The 23,572-nt window shown below is 40.8% G+C and overlaps 1 protein-coding gene across 2 annotated transcripts; it reads left to right on the top strand.

Moving 5' to 3' along the window:
* The first annotated feature begins 957 nt into the window (after positions 1-957).
* zmp:0000000896 (caspase recruitment domain-containing protein 10) lies at positions 958-23,323 on the top strand. Of its 2 annotated transcripts, none has more exons than XM_017306203.2 (24): positions 958-1,403; positions 6,331-6,570; positions 7,279-7,416; positions 8,006-8,192; positions 8,303-8,441; positions 9,893-10,063; positions 10,192-10,311; positions 12,201-12,326; positions 15,353-15,529; positions 15,626-15,715; positions 16,588-16,624; positions 16,729-16,766; positions 16,837-16,925; positions 17,014-17,060; positions 17,633-17,753; positions 17,967-18,150; positions 18,250-18,373; positions 19,273-19,513; positions 19,639-19,708; positions 20,391-20,493; positions 20,574-20,732; positions 22,191-22,303; positions 22,410-22,525; positions 22,621-23,323. In XM_017306203.2, exons 1-24 carry the CDS (start codon positions 1,397-1,399, stop codon positions 22,826-22,828), a joined length of 3,045 nt encoding a protein of 1,014 aa, XP_017161692.2. In that variant the 5' UTR covers positions 958-1,396; the 3' UTR covers positions 22,829-23,323. The 2 variants fall into 2 exon arrangements, with proteins under 2 accessions (XP_017161692.2, XP_017161691.2); XM_017306202.2 differs by having other exon boundaries at positions 959-1,403; positions 9,893-10,096.
* The last annotated feature ends 249 nt before the right edge of the window (positions 23,324-23,572 follow it).

Genomic DNA, 23,572 nt, shown 5'->3' with positions numbered 1-23,572 from the left:
GTTTGGTGCCGTTTTCTCAGCCGCTCAGTGTGAATCTGTTTTGGTTGAGCCTGTTGGTTTCTATCGGTTCCCCAGATTACCTGCAGCTCGTCTGTCCCTTCAACAACGGAACAAACGTTTGAATTTTTAACCAGTCTGGTTTTGAGCCAGTACTGGTCTCAGTCTTCATGGTCGCATTCTTGTTTTAAAATTATACCAGTTATCTCATTAAAGGATGATGCACATTGCCAAGGGCACAGGCTGGCAACCTTGAAAAATTACTATAGGTGTGATGGAAACGTCTAACCAAATTCCTACTTGTGAATCGTGTTCGTCAAATGAGAAATTACGCAGTTCAGCAAAGTTCCTTGTGCTTTTCTCAACGTGATGTTTGATCACTGGCATAAAAAAATGGACTCGCCATAGCTGCTGTCATTTTTGTAGTTCATATGAGAAAAACTGAATTACACTGAAATCACATTTTCCAGTTCAAGTTCAGACAAAAATGAAAATGTTTTGACCGTCATGCAAAATAACACAAAATGACAAAAACTACCACTTCTGCACGTGCCATTGAACGCATCGCAGTGGCAGCATCATGCTGTGGAGATGCTTTTCTTCAGCCAAGAGAGGAAAACTTCTGAGTTACATGGGAAATGTTTCAGTCCTTGAAGAGACGAATGGCAACAAACGCGAGAGACAAGATCCAGAGACACAACAGAATGGTTTAAATTAAAGTATATTCAACTTTCAGGTTACTTTGCAAATTAGCTGCTTTAGTCAAAGTTTCTGTTGTTATATGTTATACTGCATGTTCATGGGGAAAACTCCAGCAGCTGAATCAGCCATATAGTGAGTCATTTTTTTCTTCTTTTGTAAGAGGCTTGGTTTCATGACGAAACTCAGTTGAACCCTGAAGCCTAAAGGGGCTGAGAGCGGATCTGCTCTCCAGGAAGTGTATCGTCACATTGGACAATCGTTTTAATTTAATAACACAGAGCTGGCGCTTTCTGTAGGGGCCATGCGTGAGTCCAAAGCGCCATCTGGTGCTGGGGGGCGCAGAGTACAAGACCACTTCCAATCCATTGAGCCCAATCCGTGCAAAGGTTCTGACCGCGGGGATTGCGGCAGCTGTTAAGTGATGGCGCATTGATCCACTCCCCCCCCCACCTGTGGGTTGTTGACTTTTGCAGGGAGAGACACGGAGCAGCAGCGCGGCGGGCAGAGCCGTGTGAGTGTGCGCGTAAAGGAAAACCCGCCTGTGTGCGCTCCGCAGCTCCCCGGTCTCAGGGGGCGCCCACCCACCCACTGCTGTCACTCCTCGGTTTTTACTCGAAACTCGTATTTGGAGCTGAAAGAGGGATGTGGAGCTGATTACTCTGTCTTCAACCCGGTGTGATTCCCGCAGGAAGAAGAGATGAGCGGTAAGAATCGTTTGTTTTTTGGAGTAGTTTCTCACTCAATCTGCGCTCAGTGCGTAACAAGGAAATGCGTATTAAGACACCGGCTTTGTTTTGGTAAATCCTTTTGCGTTTTAAGCTGGAACAATAACCGATAAGGCGGTTATCGGGGGATCTACACTGACCTGTAAAGACATCTAGTAGCCCAGAAAAATGAGTGTCGATTTTTTTCTTATTATTTATCTCAAATTTTAAAAAAAAAGAAAAAAAGGCATATTGATAATTATTTATGCCTTTGAAAACCCTTTTTAGAATCACATTCCAGTTGGGTAGAGCACCCAGAAATTGTACTCGTGTAAGAAATACTTACAGTACAGTGAAAGTACAAAGTAATCAAATGAGTCAAGTAAGAGTAAAAATGTATTTCTGTTAAAAGGCTGAGTAACTGGTGATGTCATCAGGTGATGAAACATATAATATACTGTATGTGTAAGTTCTGTCATGTAAAAGACTAAAATGAAATAAATTACACAAATAAAACCTACACAAATTCAATACAAATGAGCATAATTACAAAATTCAGGCAGAATTTAAGTTCTTTTTTTTTTTTTTCAAAATAAAGGACTCAGCAGATAGAAGATAACAGAATAACAAACAAGAGGTCTCACTTCAACATAAGCTGTAGATCTGTGTCTGGTGCTTTTTTTTTTTCCTTTGGTAAAACTTGTTTGTTGTACACTCAGTGACTCTGAAAATTTTACTTAAGTAAGAATAGCATTACTTCATCATAATATTACTCAAGTAAAGTACAACCACTCCTAAAAGCACATTCTTTTCAAAAAAGTTACTCAGGTAAATGTTGATAGTTACTGCCCAACTCTGGGTATTTGTGATGATTTTTCACTGCTGGGGATTGGAAGACCTACATACCATCACCCTAATCTTTATGTCCAGACTCTATGAGAGTCAGGCCAGGATTCTGGACTCCAAAATGTAAGCATTACTTTCAATCAGAAAAAAAAAAACATGGTGGTCAGATTCAAAGACTAATTTAAACCTTAATATACCAGGGGTGTAAATAATTGTGGGTTTTAGCTGTAAATCACAAAATCGGTTCAAGATATAAGTGGGTTAAACCGCCAGCATGCCAGAGATGGTGACTTAGGGTTCAGATTTGGCTTTTAGTTACAAAAGTAATTCTTTAGACTTGACTTAGACTTTAAGTCTGTGACTCAAGTCGCTACAGGCAGCAGCTCTGACACCAATTAACTGTGAGACGGTTTGTTTGATTTATTATGACATTAAGGTCGTTCCAGCTCTAAATGATTTAACATCATATTAGATATAGCGTCACAATCTCAGGTTTCTCTTAATGACCGCTGGAAACAAAAACACCACGTCTCACTCACATCACACTCTGTGGCTGCTAAGCTAGCAGCATCATTATAAACCAAAAACACTTCCTGCTTACAAAAAGCCCCACTGTTAGGGTGAAGATTATGTTCATTAAGAAATTCAACGTTGCCTTTTGAGTTGCCACACTGAGCCTTTTTCGTTATGTTGTAATTTGTATTGAGCCTTGAGGATGTTTATATTTCCCACTTAATAAGGGCTTTGGGTGACGATTTAAAACTCGGTTTCTCAATACTATCAACACTAAGAGTCACGTTTGTTTGATTTGTTCAAAAGCTTGACATGAACCAGTGTTCAGATCTTTCTATTTTATACATAAACACATATTAAATACTCTCACGGAGTGCATCTTTAGCTTTTAACACATTTTATGAGAACTTGTAACAGGTTTTTTTTACTGAAAAATCTTTGTTTCAGACATTATATACTGAAATAATGACTTTTTGTGAACCTATCTAACCTCATTACCAAGAGTTCTTAAATTCCTGCACATGGTATGTACAGTAGATCTCAAAATAAAACTTATTGAAAGTTCAAATTTTAAATAATACACCTGATAAGATTTAAGCAAAATGACAAATTTACTAGTTGTAGGCCGTCATCTTACTACTCCAGACCTGTGCAGTGTTGGTCCAGTCATTCCTCACTTGTTTGGGTGCAAAAAGGTTCCCTAATCTACAGAAATGTAGTTATGTGACTCCATAAATAATATCTTAGCAACAGGAGGTCACTAGGAGCTGGTTAAATGGAAAACATAACTGTGAAAAATGTGTAGAAAGATGCTGATAGTTATGTTTAGTTAATCATTAATGCTTCAATTTTTGTCATTTTTTTCCGCTCAAGTTGCATTTTGTCCCATATCTCTTTTTGGATAAATCTAAGCAAGAATTAAGTCTAACCAAAAATAATTTATTTATGCTCATTAGAACCTAAAATACTTCATTTTTAGAGTTACTGGTTGATCTAATTTGAAGTTACTGATTGGATCCATGTGACCATAAAGACTTTCTCCAAAAACTGACTCACTAGTTGACTATGAAAGGCCCAACACACAAATGGGTAAACAACTTAAACGGGATGCCGGTGTTGCTATGGCGACTGGTTGGTAATAGGATTAACTGGGAGCGGGTTCCAGTCCTGATAACCTTAAAACAACTCTGCAAAAACAACGTCAGAGCCTTTCAGAGGTCATCAGCATTCGGTCAAACATTTAACTGGTTTTTACTGAAAAATCAGTTTTAGAAAATTATAAGTTAATGTGACATGTAACATGTAAATGTTTCAAAAAGAAAAAAAAAGTGGAAAGCAATGAAAAAATGATTTTACTTCACATTCACAAACAGTGGTTAAAATTTCATAAATGTTACAAAAACAAAAATATGAATGGACGTTATAAATATAAAGTACTTTTTTTCTATGCTTTTTTATAAATGAGAGTATTTTTGTTCTAGTTCTCCTTTCTTTGCTGAACATTAACCAGCTCTTACCTGTTCTGAGTTGCAAAACTGTTATTAATTTACAGATATTGTTACATATTGCACGCTGTCTTGTTTTCATAGTGCAGAGTTGTTCAGATGAGAACTAGGTCTGGTTTCTGGGTAATAACAGATTCCTGAGCATCCTGAAACGCGCCCCGACCTGCTCGCTGGTTTTGATGAACCTTCCAGCTGCTGGCACTTAGTCACAGAGTGTCTCAGTAACACACTTGGCAACAACAAATATGTGATGGGTAAATAGCCTCAATCACAACTTATTTGCCCCCACAATGTTGATCTGAGTTGTCATAGCAAGCCATCAAAAAAAAAAAAGGTGTGGGGTGTGAGTTGGCCTCTGAGTCGATGGGATTGTGGTTTGTTTGGATTTTGTTAGAAAACATGGAGGAAGCCGAAAACAACGACACATTTACTACGTCGGACTCAATCTTGAAGCGTTCACTGAAACGTTCTCGTGTTGCTCGGTGGAAGGGGACGGACAGAGAAAAAGCTCCTGCCGCGGGTTGGCTGGAGTGTTTCTAGGTGTGTGAGATGAGTCACCCGATTGTTCGCATTCTTGTGCTCCGAGATAATGACCTACATGCGGTACTCCCTACCACTTATGAGCACAACCCACTGGACCTTTTGTCACTATAAAACAACCAGACCGATGGTTCCAGTCACAGGTTGACAGGCACTCATTACCGGCACAAATGACTCAATAATTCAAGGCTTTTAATGATTCATATGATTTGTTGTTTCTAAAGGTTGTGGTGATAAAATACCTCTTAACTTCAGTCATTAGATGCATCACTTGGATTTATTAAGGTTTTTTTCCCTGAGGTGATTTTGAGATTTTTCTGTGTTTGTATTTTTATTTAAGCTGAGCATAGATCTCATTAGTTCATGATGTTGTTCTCTGCTTAGTTTATTCTGGTTTACTTATTCCTTATGCTTTAGTTAATCCTGCTTTTCCTGTTATATATATTAGATTGCTGTTTATTTCCCCTCTAGCTCGTTTCTAGTAACATTTCTCTTTCCCTCAGCCTGCCTGGCTGGTCTCCCCTCTCAGCTGTGCCCAGTTTCTAATCAGCAACATGTTCTCTGTATTCAAGCGCCTCAGTATTGGAAGCTGCAGGTTGTTGAAGCTAAACTAGCATTACTGTGGTTTTCTCTGTGGTTTCTGAATATGCCAACTAATTTCCTTTCATCTCATAGTAAGAGTTCACATTACACTCACATTCAAAGGACTTTAGTATGGTTTATGCAGCTCATTTCCTTGATTTTATCCCTGCTGGAAATTTATGGACGATGCCTAAAAGCATTTTCTGTGCCGGGAAGCCAACCAGTTCAAAACGACTCTTCCAGTTTTAGTCAAATATCCAGTCAGAAATTTGCCAGAAGCTTGTTGGATGGCGACAAAAGTCACATAGTTTCCATTAAACCAAATATTAATGGGGCTGTTTGAGTATATTTGAGCCTTTGTGTGTCAATTTGGCAAGATGGAGTAAATCACTTTGTTTCATCTTGGCGTGGGAAAGGAATCCTTTAAAAGCACAAAAGAAGTTTATGGAAACGTCTTCCCAGAACTGCTTCCCCCATAAAGTCTGAATAATTCAGCTTCTTCCTAATGCAGCTTAAATTTCACTGTGATTTGTTTGGAAGAGATTTACAGAGATACACACCTTATCGGTCAGGAATTAAACACACTTTTACAATCCTTTCAAGAGACAAGATAAAAAAAAGAGATTTTTATCCACCATCTCTCCATTTCCGAACATCTTAAGTAAGTGCTGTAAGTTTAAATGGTTGATCTGTGTTAGAAATACATGAACCTGCAGCAGTGACCCAATTTCATGGAAGCCGACACAGAGATAACAACAACAAACTTCCTTTTTGGGGAATGTATTTAGTCTGGCGGTGGACACGGGCTGCGTCTGAAACTCCCGGCGAGCACAGAAAGAGAGACGTGTCGCAAAAAGGCAGGAATGCGCTTCAGAGAGCCGATGCTAATCAGCACCGTGATAACTCGCTCCTTAAACCGTCTGTTTTCTGGTCCCGTCCAGGCGACACGGACTGGCTGGAGGGCGACGGCGTCCCGGAGGAGGCCCGGTCCGCCCCCCAGTGGCCAGAGGAGCGCTGCGAGGAGCTGTGGGAGCGCGTGGAGGGAGTGCGGCACAAGCTGACGCGCATCCTCAACCCGGCCAAGCTCACGCCGTACCTGCGGCAGTGCAAGGTCATCGACGAGGAGGACGAGGACGAGGTGCTCAACTCCACGCAGTATCCACTGCGCATCAGCAAGGCCGGTGAGGGCGGAGGTGGGAGGAGGATGATGTCTGACCGATCGGGGAGCGGCGCCAGTCGGAGGCGTCATGGGATTCTTTTATGGAGCTGCTCAAGAGAAAACACAGGATTACACTGCAAAAACACAAAATCTCACCAAATAAATTTGTGTGGTTCCTTGTGCAAAAATATTAGTACAGTTGAAATAAGACATAACTAACTTACAATTAACTTTTCAGCAAGATATAAGAGCTTGTTTTAGGTCAGTAATTCCTTAAGTTATGCAAAATAAACTTTTTTGAGCCTTACATTATTTAATGTTGTTCCTTCATCAAAAACATACCTGGAGTGTTGCCTCCAGATGTGTTTGAGAAATCCTTTAATCTCCCATGGCAACCATTCAGCTGTCCAAACGCCTGGTTGGCTCTAGCTCCGCCTCCTCGGACCTCTAGCATCCAAGCTTCTGCCTCACAGAGCTACATATAAATATACAGATAAAATATATTTTAAATATTACCTAAGTGCTGATTTTTTCTGTGTAAGTGAGTCAGTTCATATCAGTCATTCATCATGTTCATCCTGAATACCTGTGTAACTACAGGAAAGCTGACACACATCAAAGATCCTAATTACACCGCAGTAAAAACTGACAGAACTGAAAACTTTGTTCAGTCAGTTTTGATTTTTGTCTCTGCAGAGGGATTTAGTTCTGACCTTTCTCTCTCTCTCAGGTCGTTTGCTGGACATCCTGCGCGCTCAGGGCCAAAGGGGCCTCCAGGCCTTCATGGAGTCGCTGGAGTTTTACCACCCGGAGCAGTACACCCAGCTGACGGGAAAAAAACCGACTCACCGATGCTCCCTCATACTCGGCAAGAAGCTGTTAACTTTACATCTGCAAACCGTAAAACTACTTAGTTACTTTGGATGAGTAACGGATGCTCTGGTAGATAAAGAGGAGCTGTTATCACCCCGGCTGAAGGTGAACTACGAGCTCTTTGAACTCAAACCTGAAGCTATTAATAGATAAAGATTAACAACTTGAGCTGGAACCGTCGACAAGAATATTTTCAGCATTATGTCAGAAAAAGACCAAAAAGAAGAGAGGAGCATATTTTGTTGTGAACAGCAGAAAAATACCTTGTTTTAAGTTAATGTTCAGTTTTAAAATAGGTTGTTTTAGAATAGATTTTTATTGTCCCACAAAGGGGAAATTCAGGTGCAACAGCAGCATCAGGTATAAAGATTCAGACAAAGAAAGTTCATAAAGTGTTAAAAACAAGATTAACAATAACAATTATATTCTAATAATAATAATAATGAGCTATACAACAGAAAATACACTGCAGTTATTATAAATGTTCAGTGTTTGATTCACTTTTCCAAAGAAAAAATGTAAATAAATGCACGTGTGTCGGACATTTGTAGTTCAGCTGTACTGATTTAGCAACATGTCGACAGATGAGGAAGGTCCAGAGGGTCTGACTCAGTTCCTGCTGCTGGAGGTTCGCAAACTGAGGGAGCAGCTCCGAAACAGCCGCATGTGTGAGCGCCGCCTGTCGCAGCGCTGTCGCATGGCGGAGGAGGAGCGCAGCCGGGCCGAGCACAAGGCGCAGGAGCTGCGGCACGACAAGCTGCTGCTGGAAAGGTCTGTCTGCTGCCCAACAGATACAAAGTGTTTTGTTTTTGTTTTTGAAAAGAGCGTCTCTCTCTTTCTCTCTCTCAAAACTGGACCCACTAACAGTCGCTTGTGTCTAGGCTGCGTCAGGACTGGGAGTTGGCCAGTCGGGAGCTGGGTAAGCTGAAGGACCGACACCTGGAGCAGGCGGTGAAGTACTCCAGGGCCCTGGAGGAGCAGGGCAAGGCCTCCAGCAGAGAGAGGGAGCTGCTGAGGCAGGTGGGTCCACCGACACCGGGGAGAAAACCACACTCAGTTCATCACTTTCACCTCCTGGACTCGCAAGTGACGGGTTGAACTTGTTGACATGTGTATGTTAAAACTGCAAACTTTATTGAAATTGAATGCTGTGTAGTGTGTGTTAGTTGTCTGGTACATTGGTTCCCAAAGTGGAGAGGATCGAGAAATGATTGTCAGAATCATGGCAATGTGACCCCTGAGTTATATTTAGGGCCAAAATTAAATAAATACATCATGAAATAAGTAAATGTAACGTTAAACGTCTAATTAAATAATAATAATACAGTTAAATACTGCTTAATCATTTTTATCAAAGAAACTCATTTAATTTTTTATTTATTTGTAAATATATAGAGGGAACTAATTGCTAGGTTGCCTGTATTTCTATGTAAGCTGGCAGTTTCTAAGCAACCCGGCTTTGTTTATGCTGACGGACTTGATTTTATTTAGGGGTATCAGAGTGCAAAAATAACATCACGGTTATGTCGTGTAAAATCCCACTAAAATCCATGTGAGCTTCTAAAACGTGAACAGGTTCAACCTGATGTTTAATGTGCTCACAGAACGGAAAACGTGAATATTTACCTGGAACGCTGGAGGCGACCGGCGCCCACTCAGAGCAGCTGGCACAACAAAAGATCTGAGCCGAGCACCGAGGGGCGTCTGCAGATGTTATCTGCTCCTCTGGGGTTTTTTTTTAATTTTGTCTGTGCGCTTTCACAGTTTGTCACACACATCTGAGTGATGATTCGCTCGGCCGCACGTGAACACAGGCGTTATTGTTGTTATTAACATTCTTACTTTAGGGAAAATTCAACAACACGCAACTCAGCCGATCTGATCTTGTCGACAGAATCATTACGCTCGATTTCTTGTTCCCACTTCTCTGATTTGTGTTCTGATCTGAAACCACGCTACCACTAATTGTCTGCACGTATCGTGCCGGTATATTTTGGTTGTTACTATAGAAATATACCACAGGAGAAGCAACGGCTTTGCACTGAAAAGAGAGTTAGTAAACTTGTTATAACTTCATTTATGCTGCAAAAACGCAAAATCTTACCGAGTGTTTCTGGTCTAGTTTCTAGAGCACTTGAAATAATACAAAACTAACTTACAAGTAACTTTTCAGCAATAAATACAAACTTAATTAATGAAACCAAATTAGTTATGCATAAAATAATACACTAGTGGAACAAAACATTTTATCTCTATAGAAAAAATGTCTTGTCTTATAACTATTGCTTTTTGATCAATATTAAGGAATTATTTATCTAAAACAGACTCCTCTAGTTTGATGAAAAGTTACTTGTAACTTAGTTTTATCTTATTTCAAGTGTTTTAAGATATTTGGACTAGAAACTAGACCAGAACAATCCTTGGTAGGATTTAGTGTTTTTGCAGTGTAGCTGTACTCTTTCTGCTTGCAGGTGCAGGAGCTGAAGTCCAGACTGACCGAGGCAGATAAAAGGACAGAAAATGCGGGCGGCCCAGAGATCAACACAACAAACGGCGCCCTCTCCAACGGGATCAATGGCTCCACACCAGAACGACAGGAGGAGCCGCCGCACCTCACTGATGCTCAGAAAGCAGAGAGAAAGGCAAGGAACTCCGATCGCTCCACCGGAGTCATTGTGAGTCTGTGTTTATTTAAAAAGAAAAAACTAAAACTCTTGATGCTTGTCGGGTTTGTTTTGCTTTCTATAAATAGTTTTTCTGCCTATCGCAGGCCCTGATGGATATCTTGCAGCAGGACCGCAGGGAGGCTGCAGAGCAGAGACAGGAGCTGTGTGAGATCATCACCAGACTCCAGGGAGAGCTGCAGGCCACCGAGGAGAACCGGGCCAAGGTCCAGAAAACAAACAAAAAAAAAAGAAAAGAAAAACACTGCAATTGCTTCTTTTCCTGTTTTGGGTTGTTGCAAAGTTGTTCCAAAACTGGTTACATAAATTGTTTTCCTCAAAACGATGATAATGAAACCAACAAAGTTTAGTCGAGGGAATTTCATGGGAATTTATAGCCCTTCTTCCAGATCAGACACTGATGCTGGACGAGAAGGCCGGATTTACAGTCTGTGCTCTAAGGGTGCGTTCACACTGCAGCCTGATGTGACCCAGTTCCGATTTTTTGGCAATTCCGATTTTTTTGCCGCGACCGTTCACACTGCCAGTAAATGCGACCTGTATGCGTTCTGCAGTGTGAACGGTCAAACGACCTGAAAGTGTCCCGCATGCACAGTAGAGGGCGCAATAGCTTCAGCGTTCTCAGTGTTCTGCCAACCGCCATAAAAAAAGAAGTGCTCTGTGTTTGCAGAAGTAAACATGGAGGCTAACGGTGGAGTTTAGCTTACATATTTGAAGTTGTTGTCCGGCCGGAGCAGCATATTAACAACTTAATCCTCATTATAGTCGGTCATGGTTGTTGTTTTTCTTCCTGCTTCCGCGTATCAGGACCCAGAATAGCGACATTTGTTGAGAATCAGTGACGTTCAGTTCGGACGAATGAGGCCTGGACGTTAGGTCGCATTTGAATCGGATACGTATCGGATATGGGTCACATTTGAAACAGAATCCGACCTGTGCTGTTCACACTGCCATGAAAAGATCGGATACAGGTCGCATTACGTCAAAAAAATCGGAATTGGGTCACTTCAGGCTGCAGTGTGAACGCACCCTAATTCAGTCCAGAGGTCTTCTGTCAGGCTTGTGCTCCTGTTTGACCGGGAATGGTGAGAAGGATTCAATTCTCCAAAACATTTTGGAAAGCTGAAACAGCAGCTGTGCTTACATGTGCAAATTTCCTGGATCGGACTGAATTTAGTTCGTTTGCGTGGGCACAAATTAATTTTATACGGTCATGATGTGTGTTTGAATGCATCGAGCTATCTTTTTTTTTCTTTTTTTTTTCAGAATAGATGCACTGACATGGGCAGAGCTGTAAAATTTCCTTAAAAGATAAACAAAGTTGTACTTCCATCTGCGCTGAACATAAAACCAAACAAACTCAGTAGCGGTGTGGACATGTGAATGAACCCATGCCTGGTTTTAATAGTGGTGGAGGTTTTACTGCGCTTCCTAATTAAGCTACAGACTGAGCTTATCATCTAGCCACTGAAGGTGGACATCGCCTCAGAGAGCAGCCCTCCCCCACTCAGCTCCTTCAGACTAGCCAGCAGCAATTAGCAAACAATTGGTGGAACTGCACATCAGCTGAGCTCATTATAGGAGCTACTTCTCAATGAAATGCTGGTTATTGGAGGAATGTTGTAAGGATGACTTCCTGAAGGTGAAGTTTCAGAAAAAGCCGGAGTTTTTAAAGAGACAGAGGCCCAAATTCAAGACGTTATATTGCAAAGTTGAACTTTGATATATTTAGAATTTTTATAGCGACTGAAGGTAGCAAATGGCGCTATGTGCCTGGAAAACACACAATGCTGCCCATTTAACTCTGTGACCTCTATGTCACCTACTGATCCACAGATGTTTAGCCACTTGGTGACTAAGCTGCTGTTTTAAACCTTAACAAAGGCTCCCACTGTTTTCATGAGAGGAACAAAAAAGACATCATGCCATGAGAATTTAATAGAGAATGTGTTAAAGCTGAAGCGCAGTGAATACACACTCTATCTACAAATATTTGCTCCGTTATCGATTACTTCCAGGACTATTTGATGCTCTAGTTCAAACACAACTAGTCTGTCTCTTAAGTAAAGGCGGTAACGGTGAACTGTGTTTGCAGCTGGAGGCGCAGAGCGAGCAGCTGCAGCTGAAGGTGAGGACTCTCCAGCTGGACTGGGAGACGGAGCAGAAGAGAAGTCTGTCCTACTTCAACCAAACCATGGAACTGGAGAAGGAGAGAGACCAGGTGAGTCTCTGGGAGTGGACGGCCTGTTCAAATGGTTTGGAAGCAGCTCCAGAGCATGATACTGTCACCGCCATGCCTCACTAAGGGGGAGGGAGCCACAGAGCTGATTGGTTCGCACTACAAAAACACAAAATCTTACCAAGTATTTTTAGTCTAGAGCAAATATCTTGGTACGGTTGAAATAAGACAAAACTAACTTATGAGTAGCTTTTCAGCAAGATATGAGTTTGTTTTAAGTTAATAATTCCTTAATATTTATGGGGGAAAAAGTACTAATTTCATTTTCAGAAAATGTTTTTTTACAAGTGAAGTAATCTGCTAATAGAAAAAATACTTTTTCATCAATATTAAGGAATTAACTTAAACTAACTCATATATCTTGCTGAAAAACTACTGTAAGTTACTTTTCACTTATTTCATGTGTATGAAGGTATTTGCTCTAGAAACTTGACCAAAACTACTTTCAAAATGCAATTTTTCTTTTGGCTTTTCAGCTAAAAAGGTTTCGCTCAGTCTTTCAAATCAACGTATTCCCTTTCTTAGCAGCCCCGTTGTGAATCTATATGTCATACGTTTTTTTTTTTACAACCGTTTAAAGTCCACTCATACATGTCCCTATCATTTTTTATGGCTCTGTTGTTCTAACCTAAACATTTTTTGCATGAGGTTTTAAACCTGACCTTCGTGTTGCTTAACTGTGTCGCAAACTCCTGGGTCATTTCATAACAATGGGAAAGTTATGCAACACATCTTAACTTAGTTTTTTTGAGCAACCACCAGCAGCTGAACATGTTTTTTACATCACAAAAACCTTACATTTTGAAAGCCGTAGAAAAGACATCATGGTCTTCTGCAGGGCCGGATTCAGAGGGATGTGGGGCCCTGGGCTGGAAACCATTTTGGTGCCCATTTCACTAAGGAAAAATTATTTTGTTCCTAATTCAAATTACTGTACATTAATAGTAGTGCTATACATATGAACTTATGAAATCAACTGATGATGGTAGGTTGGAAACGACATGTTTTCTTATGTTGTTTCCATAAGAAAAGACTATAACTTCATAATTTTCAAACACTTGAGTATTGCTCACAATTGTAAACAGTGACATGCGGTCAGGGGAGGCAGGTGAGGCAGAGCCTCACCTGTCATCATGGAAAAATAATATATAATAATAAAATAATTTATATTGCTATTTTCACCCTGTGGTTCATATTATAAAGTATCTATTTTTTACTTAGCTTAACCAATTCTGATTAGTTTTTTCTTCAAAATCGCTGAATTTTCCCATTTTCCATTCAAATACTCAGAAGCAAAGCCAGTCAGGCAGCAGTGAGCTGAGCCTCACCTGGGATTACGCAACCTCTCACTAACTGCACTGGCTGCCATTATATGACAGCATGTTCATCCTGACTGTACGCCGGCAATAAAATGGATAAAAAACATTTAATATATGGACTGATTTTCCATAATTTCGCTTATGTATATAATGTACAGTGTTTTTTGTCACCAACTGTGTGTGTATCGTGTTTTGTGTGCGGAGGAGCGATCAGAAACGGCAGAGAACAGACTCCAGGTGAGGCAGGCAGTTCTCTTGCCTCACCGCTGGGGGCGCTCATGTTCCCAGATATCGTGACTCCTCAACTGCAGAGTAAGACGCAGTGAGCTAGCCATGGAGCTAGCCACACAGTAAATAAGTAAAGTACAGCGATATATTTGTTTTCTCCTCTATTCCAACGTCAACATGAAAGACTACATTTCTACACTTAAACAATTTTCTAAAGTGGATTTTCAATCGAAGCAGGAGATAATAACTAAAGGAAGACCAACACCGGAGCTGAAAATTTTACTTCAAGACAGTTTGAGATGTTTTTATTTTTATTTTTTAATGAAATGTGCCTTTTGTGGGCTACGGTTTGTCTAAATAATTCAGTAAAGTAGAAGCGGTAGCTAATCTACCACAGCAATTATTAATAAAACATTAAGCCTAAAACATACTACAACAACAAACTAAATGTTCTGTTCTGTGTGCAAAATTCTTGAATGTTCTTTGGTGTTAAATCCTAAAACATGAAATGGCATTGTTGTCAGTTGCTATGGCAACGAGTCTGCTTAGCTTGGAGAATACAGATCACTTTGCTGTGGATCATAGCACAAAATTAATACCTACATTTATACGTTTCACTGAGTTAACACGGCTATGGATGACATGTAAAAGATTAGTCTTTTTGCCCCCCAGCGTTGTATGCATGCGCGAAATTTCTGTACGTCCAATAACATGGATGGTGTCTAAGTCATAAGTCAGTGCCTCACCAGCAATGAACCTCACCGCACGTCACTGATCGTAAACAATCCCAAATCCTAAAATATTACTACAACTCACCTTATGTGGGACTATAATTCTTATATAAAGTACACTATATTCAAAACACGCATTCGTTTAAAAATTTTTTTTATGAAAAATAAAATGTATAAAACTGTAGCACCCCCTCCAAAAAAATACTGCCTGTGTGTAAACTCTTCCTAAAGTCTGACCCAGGCCTTCAGTCTAAACATCAGAGGTGAAAGGTAAAAGCTTTGGAAGTCTGTTAATGTACAAATATTGTTTAAGAGTTTGTCTAAATACTAAACATCATCGTTTAGTCTAAATTGGACATGTGGGCTAAAAACGTTAAGAAGTTGAGTAAGTATCACTGCATGCTTTGTAAAACCCTTCAAAGTCTGTCTGTTGACATTGCAGCTCAGCTTTAATCCTGTATGAAATGGTCTTTATAACAGTAACATGGCCGCTATTGAGCAAATTCAGAAAGTAAGATTTAAAATTAGATATTTCCTGCCTGGTTGTTAAAAAAATCAGACTAACCCTTTATCCTGTGATAATATTTGTGTTCTGAAATAGCCATAAAAAATGTTTATGGACAGTTAATATTTGAAGGGAATAAAATAAGGACCGACAAAACCTCTGGCCGTCTTGGGAACCGTTGAGGTTTTGCATTCATATATATATATTTTTCTGTCCTTTGATCAGGCTCTGCGCAGCCGAGACAGCCTGCAGCTGGAGTACACCGACTGCCTGCTGGATAAGAACCGGCTGCGCAAACGCATCGCAGAGCTGCAGGCCAACCTGGAGCAGCAGCAGAGAGAGCTGGAGAGGGAGCGAGAGCGCTGCCGCGAGCAGATGCAGCAGAGTCCCTGTCTGAACTGCGTGAGTCAGAGCTGGACGCACACGCAGCTCCATGCGGTCGACTCGACCACAGAGCTTTGTTTACGCATCGCTTCCTCCGTGTTTCTGCTCCCCCAGTCCCACTTGTCCCTGTGCAGCGAGGACCAGTGCTTCGGCCCCTGCTGCTCCCTGGACCTGGATCCAAGTCTGCAGCCCGTTCTGAGGAAGGTCAGTGCTGGACTCACTGTTACGGCTGGGATTCAGGCAAACTGTGCAACTAGAACAAGCATCGTTACGAATAAAACGGAAATGATGTGAGGGTAGAGTCATAGTATTACGAGACGTGAGAAAGTGTGAATAAGTTTAAGCTGCATGGAGACTTTTGGAGGGAACTCGATCAAAAGCAGTCAGTTCTCATAAAAACTGCTGAGTATTTTATTTCTCTTTTGTGAAAGAAATTGTTTTGTTATGGGGTTTTTTTACTTTAAATAAAATAATATATAAAGTATGACACATAAAAGAAAGGGGGCAGCGTCAAATAAGTTTATACTTCTGCCTTCTTCATTTCTAAACTAAATATTCATTTAGATGCTTAAATCAATATAGTATGTGAACTGTAAGTGTGAATAAAACGTAAAATGAAATAACTAAACTATTCTTTAAAGTAAATTTTTTAAAGTAACGCAGAAATTTATGTCCAAACAAAAATGCTAAATTTTACCAATTATCCCTTTGCCAGTTTCTATTCTATAAACTTTCTCTGAACTGTTTATTATAATGCATGTGGAGGCATCTGGTGCTGCTATCATTAATACATGCTGTGTGTGTTTTCTGGTCACTGTTTACGCAGAGTGTATTGCTTTCCTAGTATGCGAGACCAGATTTCCATGAACCTCTCTGCCCCCCTGCACAGACATGTTTCTTTTTTTTTCCCTGCTGTTATTATGTTTATGCAAGGAATGTAGCCTCTGAAGAGCAAAGCGAAGTCGTGTTGTTTTTGGGTGTAATGCGGCGTTATGTAACCCTGAGCCTGTTTGTACATGTCCCACTGTCTCACTGGCCCCAAAGTGATGCAGCGTCTCTTGTTTTGTGTGTCACAGACGCCCCCTAGAGGCCAAAACAACGAGAACTCGGAGGGTAAGCGGTTTGATCTGGGGGGAAAATTCATTAGTAATCCTTTGTTTACATAAAGAAGCTGATTTTCAGATATTAATTTAATCATTCTCTCTAATCACTTAAAGGTTCAATCTACAACTCAGAGGAGAACCTGCTGTCTTCAGTGAGTTTCAACATTTTCTTGATGTGAATAAATAGAATCCATGTTTTAACATTTACGTTGGTTTCCTCAGTCTAAGGATAACGAGAAGGAGATAAACCGCCTGTCCACGTTCCCCTTCCCTCCGTGTGTGAACTCCATCAACAGGCGCTTTAACACGGAGTGAGTTCATCGCCACTCTGACGGTTTTTTTACTCTGTTTTAACTTTGTCTCAGCTCACTGTCGTCTTTGTTGCTCTTTTTCTCAAAGGTTTGATGTGGAGTCTTGGGGCAGCGACGAGAACGATAATATTCCAGGTAGGGCTGGAATGATTAATCAGATTAAATGATTACTGAACTAACCTTCAACTGATTTAGCAATCGATTAATTGCCAGCTGCTGTACAAGACTCAAAAAACAAAACTAATTAAGAGAAATAATTAAGCCAAACAAAAAACTTAACAAAATATACATATAGAGTTTGTGCTTAAGATAAAAGAAAAACACATTTGTCTGTAAAAATGTTTTACCCAAAACTCTTCAAGTGACAAAGTTTCAGCTTCGCCTGGTTCAAATTTACTAAAGGAATGAAATGTTGTATTTTAGGCAATAAAATTTGGTCATTTAAACAAGGATTTAAGCTCTTTGTTTATTTGCATCATTAATGTATTTCTAATATTGTATTTAAAAAGGCTTAAGTGGTTCAATTTAAAAAAAAAAAAATCTGATGAATTGATTAATCGTCAGAATAATTAATTACTAAAATAATTGTTAGTTGTTGCAGCTCTAATTCCAGGTATGTTTCCACACATTTGGCATCAAACTGTGACAGTTTTCACATGAAGCATGTTATAGAACCCTGTCTTGTTTTGTTTGTTTTGTTATTTTAGGGGAACAGACTGAACCTTCTCTGTGGGATTCCTGGACCTCTTTGCACTCCCATCTCTTCCCCCCAGATTTGGTCAACCTGCCCCCAGTTCCTTCTGGCCCCTCCAGCCCCAATGTTCCCAGGTAACAAAGCAGGGCATAAAATATAATCACAACAACAAAATTTTACTGGACGTTAAATTCTCCCAGAAATTATTCAGATAAATCATAATATTGTTGTTTTGGGAGCATTTTACAGATATAATGGCAGAAGTTGCCTGTACTCAGCACCAGCAGTGTTTTGCATGTTGGATAAGAATCCTGGTTTTGTACTTAGTTTCATTTTGTTTTTCTCAGGAAGCCACCTTCACCCTGCTCTCCACCTTCAAGCCCCTCCACCTCGCCAAAGCTCGGAAGAGCCAGCCTGGCCGACGACATCACCATAGTTGGAGGAAATCGGACCGGGATCTTCGTCAGCCACGTGAAGGCCGGCTCTCCTGCCGAGCAGTGCGGGCTGAAGGAGGGCTGTGAGCTGCTGGAGGTCCGTCTCTGCCGCCGTAACTTCAGATTTTATGTCGTTAAACTGTAAACGAAAAGGAGATCGTAACGCCATGCGGTCGTTTGTGCTTATGGCGTTCAGCTGGACCGGGTTCTGTTTGGCGGGGCAAGTGTGCAGCTGGCTCAGTGCACCGCTGAGGTGGCCCACTTTTCCCTGCAGTGTTGGACCGAGCCCTCATCGCTCAAGCACCAGGGCAACCCGGAGGGTGAGTCTGCAGGTTTACCTGATTCAAAAGGAAAAGTGAAAAAGACCTGAAGGTTCTGGGAAAATGTTCCAGACTTCAGAGAAGTTCTGATCCGATCTGTACCTGAATGATACAGCTGCACCCGACCTTCTTCAAATTAAACAAAACTAGTGTCAGACCGTTTATGCCACGTTTCTCCTCATTTGCGGAGCTACATTTTTTGTTTGTATCGCTATCATTTTAAAAATTGTAATAAATATTACCAGAGGTCATTGAAGGTCAACCAGCCAGTCCACATTTACAAAATCAAGCCAATTTGGTGTCAGTGAACTGCACTACAAAACTTAATTTATATCAATTTCATTTGGTTTTGTTAACTTTCCCGGAGTTTTAAGAGACCCCGCAGTCCAGCTGGGTCACACTGACCCAGTGTGTACCCCTACAAGATTTTTTTTTTTTTTGGTGTGGTTTTGTGAACTGACTGTCTGATGGGACAACCTCCAATGATATTTGCCGTGCTCCTTCCTGAGTGTCACGCTAAAACTGTGGGAGGGGGGAAGGGCAGGTTGATCTGCAATTCCGTAAAAAAAAGTTACGGAAACTTTTTTTTTAATTTTTAAAATTATAACATCACAAGCTAAATTTTCAGCTGCACTGTGGATTGAAACCATCTTGTTTGATTTTGTCAATATGTCAAGACTTGGCGGTGGTAGATCTGTGATGACGTCTAGAAACATTTCTTGACATCTACAAAATGACAGCAACTGAAATGAAAATTTTTGCTCCTCAAATGTAGCACAACCGTCCAATTTTGTTAAGTTTCAAGAAGGTGATGGGGAATAACTTCTCTCAGGCCTTATCAGTCATATTCTTTCATTTTTCTCCTGTATGGCAATCCTTTTCCTGCCTCCCGTTCTCAGCCTACTCCAAGCTCCGCTCAGAGCTTTCCTCGCCGTCCTTTGCGGGCGCCGACTCCTTCTATGCACGGGTCAACCTCAACATGGAGCCTCATGGCGATCCGCCATCTCTGGCCGTGTCCTGCGATGACATCATACACGTCACAGACACGAGGCACAACGGGAGGTACCAGTGGCGCTGCTCGCTGGTGAACCGGGAAACGGCCGTACCGCTGCAGACGGGAACCATGCCCAACTACAACAGGTGGGCCAGATTCAAATGGGTTTTAGCAGTTTTATTAGAAATCATTTGGAGAGACGTCCACTGATTCCTGTCATACTTTATAGTTTTCAATAACTTTCAATTGTAAGACACCTTTTCTCTTCCAGGGCACAACAGTTGTTGCTCATAAGGTTACGAAAAATGTCGGTGGAGCAGAAGGACTTCAAGAAGAAGATGGTAGGTCTGTTCCTATTGTAATGAAACTTAGGGTGCATTCACACCAGTCCTGTTTAGTCCACTTTGATTGAATTCTAGTTTATTTGTCTGAAAACTCTGGTTCGTTTGGGGAGATGTGAATACGCCGTCAAGCTCTGATGCAGACCAAAACAAACTCTAGTCTGCCTTGAAACCTTTGTCTTGGTTCAGTTGAAGTTGATTTCTTGTGCGCTTCAGTGTGTGAATGTCAAGCGGACCGAAGACAACTTCGAAAGCACAAAGCAGGGCATTCTGGGTAAATCCAACTAAAACAAATGCGGAAACCTTCCAAATGTGGGAGAAATCCCACAACCACTAAAATCTGACGCTGCTCCATTTTTATTAAGTAGGAAATTATGGTCATGTCTTCTTCTGAGGTATTTGTGTCATTTCCTTTAATAGTTCTTGATGCAGCGCCCCCACAGGTGATGGGGGGAACAGGTTTTTCAAAGAGTTTAGTTCGTTTGACACAATGCAGTGTGAAAGCGAACCGCAGCAGCTGAAAATGTAACAAATGTTGCATTTTTGGTCCCCAATCGAACCGAGTCTACCGGACTGTCAGGTGTGAAAACATCCTGAGTTTGATAACGGTGGTAACCAAATTATTGCTGAACCTCTAAATCCATAACATTCCCCTCTGGTTCATTGTACTTCATTTCTGCAGTTTGTAAAGAAAACATCTGACCGAGTCCGACTGGTCAAGGCAGTGGATCCCACCTGTCGGGGTTCTGGTTCCTCGAAGCAAATTTTTTACACTCTCAGCAAACGTAAGCTGCTGTTCCCAGAGTATTCTCCTTCTATCCGTCCGTCCGCAGTGTATCATTCATGTCGGTATCCCCCTCTGCAGGTCATGAGGATCACTTGATCCCGTACAGTCTGGTGAAGCCGGTGAAGGTCCAGACGAAGCGGCCGGTCATCTTCTCGCCCTCCCTTCTGTCCCGCAGGCTGATCGAGAGGCTGCTGCAGCCAGCGGAGTCCAGTTTGAACTTTAACACCTGCCCACCTGGTGAGGGTCATGTAGAAACGTACTGCAGCTTAAAGTGGTCATAAGAAAGGCTGAAAAGATTAATTATGTTAAGAATTGATTACTGAAATAATCGTCAGCTATTTTAGTAATCGATTAATCGTTAAGTGGAGCAAAAAGAGACAGAAAAATTACATTTGCTTAAAGAATAAAATACTCAAAGGAGTAATTTAGCCAAAAATACCAAATATGTACATTTTTGGTATTTTCACCAAAAATAACTTTATGTATTTAGGTTTTTTTAAAAACACAACCTTTGTCTGTAAATAGGTTTGATCCTAAACCCCCTGATTGGCATTTGGTTCAAATTCTATAAGAAAAGAAATGTCCTATTAAGTACCTTTGACTTCCAAACTATTAAATATTTTATCCAAAAGATAATTAACAGATACACTTTATTGATCCCAAGTCAAGCAGAAAAGGCTGAACTTTTACCATGTTGATGTTGTAAATATTTTTAGCTGCAGACTCGTCTTTTGCTACAAATGATCAAGTGTATTTTTTATGTTTTTTCTTTTAAAAAGGAAATAATTACTTTATTTGCATTTATATGTGTTTTTAATATTGTATACAACAAGCTTAAGTTATCAGATGAAAAATCTAAAGAATGTGTCGTTTTGCTGTGCGATTAATAGATTAATTGCCTGAATAATCGATTGCTAAAACAATTGTTAGTCGCAGCCAAACTCATAAGCCTTGATCAACACGTCAAGATGCATCAGTTAGACAATAATTGTAAAGTGGAATTGAAATGATTAAGGTTTTTCCTCATTTGTCTCACTAAAAAAAACATTCTGTGAGCATTTGAACTCACCCTGCTGAGTCAACTCTGTAGAACCGTCACTTCAGGTCTTTCAGAGGGTCTATCTCTACCACTACTGCACATCTAGAGACCACTTACCAAAATAACTCCAAATTACTCAAACTCAGTCGAATTTGGTGGAGAGTGTATATCAGTTTCCAAATGTTGCCTTAATTTCTTTAGTAAGCATTTTCAAATTAATTAAGGCTCTTAGTTTCAAGATATTTGACTGACTAAACAGTTAATTAGTATGGTCCCTAACTCTCACTTTATATTCTTTTCTCTTGTGTTACAAACAAAGGTTGGTGTGGTTATTGTTGGTTTTATGTGTTGCACCAAGCCTCCCATACAAAGCATGGATCAACAATGCTCTCTGATGAACAGTAGAGTTGGTTGTTCTGGATTTTATTTAGGGGAATCAGAGTAAAGGAGGCTGAAAACAAATGTATGCCACAGTTTCATTTGAAAACCGTGTACAATTTTCCCTCCACTTCACAAATGTGCACTGCTTTGTGTTGTTATATCACATCCAACTCAAACGAATAGAAGTTTTTTTCTCTTTCCATCGACCTGATGCTCTATACAACAACCAGGCGGTACGTTTCGATGATGCACCTCATTCTGTTTCCCATTTTCAGAGCCCATTCAAGCGTCGGAACAAAAGGACAAAAGGATATTTCTGCTGGATTCCTGCGGTCCAGAGCAGGCTCTGGGAATACGGCTGGAATCAATACAGGATGTGATCAGTCAGGTAAAAAAAAACAACTTGCCGTTCTTTTGTCACGCCGCCGCGCACAAAGCGCTGCTGAATGCACGCTGTCATACATTCTCCCATTCTCTCCCTTTATCTCTACCAGGACAGGCATTGTCTGCTAGAGCTGGGGCTGCCCAGCGTCGAGGCTCTGCTGAGGCAGGGGATTTACCCCATTGTCATCCACATTCGCCCCAAAAACAAAAAGCACAAGAAGCTAAGGTAGGGTTTTACCGGTGTCGGCAGAACGAAGCCGGGATGTTACCCTTTTGTGAGTGACGATTCTAATTGAAATTGGCTTCTCGTGACGCGAACAGGAAGTTTTTCCCGAGGTGCGGCGAGGACAGCATAATGGAGGAAGTGTGCCAGGCCGAGGAGCTGCAGCTGGAAACGCTGCCGCTGCTTTACTACACCGTGGAGCCGAGCACCTGGAGCTGCACCGAGGAGCTGCTGGAGGCCCTGCGCAACGCCGTCCACAGGCAGCAGGGGGCGGTAGCATGGGTGGAACTTGACAGGCTGCAGTAGAAGAAGATGGACACGCGCACACTGTATTTAATGAGACGCAAAAACTTGATCATCCTGTTGTTATGGGAGCAGGCGCTAAATCAAAGCAGGATCTTTACAGTGACTGTGATCCAATCAATGTATTTGTGCGAGGAAGTCAGAATATGAGGCCCTTGTGCTGGTAGTAATGTTAACTATTTTACATACCATGTTATAAATTGTGAATACAAGTGAACCTGTAGCAAATACAACATGAATCAATTTTGCTTTTCCGCTCAGGCTCCTCACTACAATTAAAAGACGTGTCGCTTTCTGAAGCTGTAAATGTAATATATGATCTGTACAGAAAAACAAGCAGGCACGTGTTTCTCAAACTACTGTGAATTCTGCTATGTTAAAACGTACGGGCGTCTTTAAGTGAATTGTGCGAAACCCAGTGTTTATTGTAAGCTTTTTTTATTTTTATTATTCTGGTGACTTTTTTTTCACAAAAATAAATATACATTTGAAAAGAAATCATGATTTTTATTTTGCTTTGTAATATTTCTGTTTACTGTTAGCTTAAAATAGCACTGAATTTCAATATAAAAGTAAAATGACTTTTGTGGGCTAATTAATCCCTCTATTTCAATCTATTTAAATCCTTATTAAGTCATATTAGTTAATAGTATTAATCTTCTAAGCATAGTAACTTAAACACAATCCACCAGAGGGCGCTGTGATTATAAATAATGCTCTCAGTGACTCAGTTTGTTAAGCAAACAA

Source organism: Poecilia reticulata, chromosome 8, assembly GCF_904066995.2.
Source record: "Poecilia reticulata chromosome 8, P_reticulata-male-v2, whole genome shotgun sequence".
Lineage (NCBI taxonomy): Eukaryota > Metazoa > Chordata > Actinopteri > Cyprinodontiformes > Poeciliidae > Poecilia > Poecilia reticulata.
Note: the sequence above shows the minus strand (reverse complement) of the source record. Positions and strands in the feature narration are given on the sequence as shown.